Here is a 5,671-nt window from a genome sequence, read left to right as displayed (position 1 = left end):
GTGCACGGCGTCTGTGGTCGGGGCGTGGCACGCACGGATGTCTTGGAGGCCAGCTGCGTCTGAGGCTCGCGTGAGTGGTGCTACGTGCGTGCGTGAGGCTGAGGGAAAGCGGCGGCTGAAGACCTCAGAAACCCTAGGGTTTCTGTTTGTTTCAGTTTTGGGCTAGGGGTATTTGGGCCAGGGTAATGTATTTTGGGTTTGGGTTTAAATTTTGGGTGTTTTGAAATTGGGCCTATTATATTGGATTGTAGCTGAACTATTATTGGACCTTTATTTATTTGATATTTTTTCATATCTGGGTTTTAATAGTTGGGCTTGGGCCGGGCAAAATGTGGGTATTACAGACATGCTCTTAATGTGATTTTTGATTGGCTTACTAACAATATTTTATTGAATGAATATAGGTGTAAAAAGCTAAGAGGTAAGCATAAATCGAGAGAATTGATATGTTAATGTAGTAATAAAAGGCGAGTGAAGCTGATTGGAACCATCACTGAGTACTTTTTAGATGGTGTTACCAATCTTCCTAAAGCTCTAAACTAATGGTGTTAGATTTTAAATTAATTGCATTTCATATAGATTGTATATTTAAGTTGCATTAAAAGTTTACGTTTCTTGCATGTTTTTGTTTCAAGTCATTTTATTTCTTGTTATTTGTGTAGGACCGAGAAGCAGGAGTCAAATAAGCATCCAACGAAAGCTCCAAGGCTAAAATAGACAAGATGGGGGTCGGAAAGGCGAAAACCCCACGAGTCTCCAAAACCACGTCAGGGTACACCCATAGCCAACTACCGCAACGTTCAGGCTTTCTGCTTATCATGACATAACTCCCTGATTTCTCTGGATTATTTTACGCCTAAGCCGTCCAAAACTCAAGTTAAAAGGCTATTCTTTTAACTTACAATGATTATATTATGTTAATTTACCCTAGACCTATCCTATTAAGATTATATAATTTTACTCCACTTACCTTCTCTAATCTTCTTTGAGTTTCAAAGTTTTAATAAGAAATCATGGGAGCAACTTTGGTGACATCCTTCTAACTCATTCTTTATCTATTTTTCTCATTATTTTTTTGTGATTCTTGAACATGTCAAAAAACGTTCTGATTACCAAACCACCTTCTAAATGAGACATCATTCTAGGTGTTTCTTTATTGCTAAAAGATTTCGTGGTCTTATAGCAATTAATATAGGGGCGAAATTAGAAATTCTTTTTTGAGGAATCGGTATTAAACTATATATTTTTATGATCGTAAAAATGTAATTTCGTTATTTTAATATATTATATCTTTATAATTTTTAGAGGATTAAATTAAATTTTTATTATTTTTAAGGGATAAAAGTATAATTTTACTATTACTATTGTAAAATTTTATAAACTATACAAAGTAAATTTTTATTTTAGGGAACAGTACCCTGCCCCAGATACACCCCTGAACTAATAGGACATGATTGTTGCGCTTAAAAAGAAACCACAGCCCAAAAATGAAATAACATTGTGCGAGAACTTTGTTGGTGTTATAGAAAATAAAACTAAACGATAGAAGAAAATCTTAAAATTAAACGAAGGAATTAATGGTAAAAATCAATTCAAGCGTATTATGTTTTCACTTAAAAATAAAAAGAAGATGAAACAACTTTATAATTTTTTTATTTTTGTATAAAATTTAGTACTTACATTATATTATATTATATTATATTTATTAAAATAGTTATGATTAGGGCATATCCAAGAGCGGTAGGGTTTGGTCTCCTAAAATGAATTTTTTTATTTAAGCCTTTTATAATTTTAAAATTTTAAATTAAAAATGATAAAAATTTGATTTAATCTTCTAAAAGTTATAAAATATAAATTATTAAAATGGTGGAATTACATTTTTACTATTGTAGAAATATACAATTTAATTTCGATTTCTTACTTTGACCCAGTTCATGTCCCACAAATTTAAAACTAATATTTCATACCATCAAAATTTACATTAATAAACAAATTAATTAAAGGACTACTATTTGGTATATTTGCAGTATATTTTTTTATTTTATTTCAGAAACAGATTTAAAAATAATCTTATTTTTCTTTTTGAAAATATTTATTTTTAATATTTTACTATATCCTATAAGATACTTGTCAACTAGAGACTACTTATGAAGTTTAAAAGCTCCACTTACAATATATTATATATTTTTCTTTAATTAAATGCATGACAAATGGTGACTTTTTTAGGTTCTACATGTTAAAAGAATATAAATTGTCCACACAGGCATTGGCTTTAATGTAGATTTATATCAATTTATGGAAAGGATTAATTTTAGTATGAAAAATTGTTATTATTCTAAGATAATTTTTTTTGAATAATATTATTTTTAGATAATTAATTTTGTTTTATTACTTGATATTGTTGAAACAATTAAAAAGGGAGAATGATGAGGCCGAGTCTTCCACTCCCTCAACAAATCAAACCCTCAGAAATAGCAATGTATCCTAAAATAACTCAACCCCTCCCTATAAATCTACCATTTTCGCAAGCTTTCATACTCAGGGAAGAGCAACAAACATTAAAGTGACAACCAAAGATATGGCAAATATTTCCATAATCGCCCTTCTCTGCTTCACCATTAGTGTTTCCTCCTCACTCAACTACTCCTATGGGGCTGCTGCAGAAAATATGCAGTATATGGTTGTAGGTCATGTTTACTGCGACACTTGCCGTGTTGAATTTGAGACCAAACTCAGCGAACCCATTAGTGGTAGATAATCAAATTCTTGCTTTTTTGTTTTATTTCAAATATATGAAAAAGAATAAAAAAATAAGTTGTGTAAAAGTTGGGTTGACAAATGTGTTGATATATGTTTGGTATTGCAGGAGCAGTAGTGAAATTGGAATGTAGGAACCGTACGAACGAAGCGATTACCTTCCAGAGCAAAGAAATAGTGACTGACAATCACGGAGACTACCACGTCATAGTGGAAGGCGATTATGAGGAATCAGACTGCGACGTTGCTTTGGTGAGGAGTCCAAGGGCTGATTGCAGTGATCCCACCGAAGCGTGGAGAAAATCCAGGGTGGTTCTCACCACATTCGATGGTCTCAGCGGTAAACTCCGTTTTGCCAACAATCTTGGGTTTAAGAAGGACATAGCTCTTCCTCAGTGCACTCGAATTCTTCAAGAGATGGGCTATTATGAGCTTAGTCAAGAAGCTGGATACTTTACTACTTGGTCAAAACTATAATATGTATTTTCACTTCAACTATCTCTAAAAGCTCGGCATTAGCCCATAATAAAAATTGAGTCACTATTATTATATTATATGTCAATAATTTTTCTTTTCTGGGAACCGAGCCAAGCCTTCAATAAAACAACGTAAAACATAAACAAGAACAATAACGTTAAACCCAACCTGTTGCGCATTAGCTGTTGAGTCACGGAAATTTAAAGAAAACTTTAAGAAGAAACCTAAAACAAAAAAGAAAAAATAAGTAAAATTAAAGCAGCAGTCGAGGAGATCATGGCTTTACCCCTGGTTGGGTTTTGTTCCTTGCATGATTTCCTGATAGCTTTCATTCGTTGTAGGAATAGTTTCTCATTCCTATTACAAAGGTCAATACTACTCCCCCAGCTGATGCACTGGATCAAGACGTCGTTCTCTAATAAGATGTAGTTTAGGTAGGTAGAGTCTTATCAGTTGTTCCAAAGAATGCGCTGCATCAACCTTCAGTGTTTGAGATGTTAAAGTCCCATGTACCGTATGATGAAACACTGAGGAACCATGATAAAACTATAAGAATTAAGCTCAAATCATCAATTTCACTAGAATGGAAACTTACTAAATATCAATTAGTTGAACAAATTGATACATGTGTTTACTAACAAGCTCTCATGATAAAAAAAATCTACAAATTTCATTTAAAGAAATTGCTTGATTACCTTAATAAATTGATAGCTGAAAGTTTGGTTGACAGGTTTGAAATTTTCTTTCTTTTCTTCAATGGTTTGTACGGCTCGGGAGGAAGATGATAAAGCTTTCATCTTTCGTCCAACTTAATAGATATAATATAATTAGTAACTTAATTAGTTGAAGTAAGTATGCTTAATTAATAATAAAGGCATATTTATGTTTAATTTAATTATCAATCTTGTTAAGCGGAAATAATCATCATATTCCACTATCATACAATGGTTAATAATAATTTTGGTCTTAACTAGATATTCAAATATTTTTAAATTAAAATTTAACAGCAATTGACTTTTATAATTTAGTCCTTGAGATTTAATTAACTATTTTTAGATTACATTACTAAACCGATCTTCAATAAATTTTCATAATAACTCCATAAATACTCCCATTTTACCTTTACGGACTCAATTTACAGAAATAAGATTCCAAAATCGCATTTTTCGATGCCATTTAAAATTGAGTCGTTATAGACAAACTCTATATTCGTAAGAAATTTGAGGGTTTAGGTTTTTGTAATCTCCATTGTTTTTGTCGAAACCTTTTTTTTGGAAATCGACTTTTATTTTAAAACAAATGAAAATGGAGCCGCCACCAATCCTTTTTATTCGGTGTGATTGGACCACCTTGAGATTTAATTATTTTAATAAAAAAGGTTAATTTTACTAAAACGATGATTTTCGGTTTACAAAATCTGAGAAATAGGTTCAGGAGTCGGTTACGTATGAGGAAGGATTAGCACCCTCACAACACCCAAAATTGGTACCTAGTTGATTACTTGGTGTCTTAACGTCAAAAAATTTGGAGAGAATTTAAAACACGATCCCTCTTTGCATAATGTTATTTGATTAAAATATAGTTTAAATAAATTAAATTTTATGGAAAAGACCTTATTTCGAGTTAATCGAGTCATTTGATCATTACTTAAATCTTGTTTTTATATTTTAAATAGGATATTTGATTACTTCAGTTCTAGGAAGATGCCATACTCCGTAAGTTAGGAGCACGACTCCTCGAATTCCAAAAATAATGAACATTGCATCGGTTTTAAATATTTCCTATACGTTAGGTAAAACGAATGTAACTTTTAAAACGATATACATTTAATTTATTTGGGCATAGTGTAAAAATGGATAAATATATTTTAACATGATACATGGCATGGTGATTAGCAAAATAAAGTAAAATAGTAGTGGGTAAAAAAATGAAATGATGATATTAGAATAATAAAGAAAGAAAGAAAGAAAATGAAAAGGTAAAATAAAAAATGCTATGCTAGTGAATAATAATAATGCAACTATAATGATAAAAAAAATCAATTTATAGCAATAATAATAATAATAATAATAATAATAATAATAATAATAACAAGGATAAAATAAAAATGCATCATCTACATGCCCTAGTGTTTTGGGGAAGACGACCAACCCATAAATACTCAAGGGGAAGGCGTCAACTCTTTTCATTACATCTGGATGTACCAAGATCAAATCCTGCAGACTTTTCCAAGGGATGCATTTACTATTTCCTTTTTGTTTAATCAAGGTCACGTCCCATTGCTTGCTTATCCCAGTTATGGTCATTAGTCTCTTTAAGAAAGTCGGGACGTTGGCAGCTCTAGAATAGGCTTTGTTGACTTGGTTCCTCGGGCAACGAAGCAAAGTGGTGTACTCTTCTACGGTGAGCATCAAGTCTACTTTCCCAAAAGTGAAGT

The 5,671-nt window shown here is 31.7% G+C and overlaps 1 protein-coding gene across 1 annotated transcript; it reads left to right on the top strand.

Annotated features, from left to right (window-relative positions):
- Window positions 1-2,416: 2,416 nt before the first annotated feature.
- On the top strand, window positions 2,417-3,293 carry LOC105766347 (anther-specific protein LAT52). The gene is made up of 2 exons (XM_012585762.2): window positions 2,417-2,750; window positions 2,867-3,293. The coding sequence occupies exons 1-2, from the start codon at window positions 2,579-2,581 to the stop codon at window positions 3,232-3,234; spliced, it is 540 nt and encodes a 179-aa protein (XP_012441216.1). The 5' UTR covers window positions 2,417-2,578; the 3' UTR covers window positions 3,235-3,293.
- The last annotated feature ends 2,378 nt before the right edge of the window (window positions 3,294-5,671 follow it).

This window comes from Gossypium raimondii, chromosome 5, assembly GCF_025698545.1.
Source record: "Gossypium raimondii isolate GPD5lz chromosome 5, ASM2569854v1, whole genome shotgun sequence".
Classification (NCBI taxonomy): domain Eukaryota; kingdom Viridiplantae; phylum Streptophyta; class Magnoliopsida; order Malvales; family Malvaceae; genus Gossypium; species Gossypium raimondii.
This window is presented reverse-complemented; position numbering and strand designations above follow the sequence as displayed.

Coding starts and splice junctions, on each gene's coding strand:
- LOC105766347 (XM_012585762.2), top strand. CDS start 2,579: ATGGCAAATATTTCCATAATCGCCCTTCTCTGCTTCACCATTAGTGTT. Junction 2,751..2,866: donor ACTCAGCGAACCCATTAGTG/GTAGATAATCAA, acceptor TTGGTATTGCAG/GAGCAGTAGTGAAATTGGAA.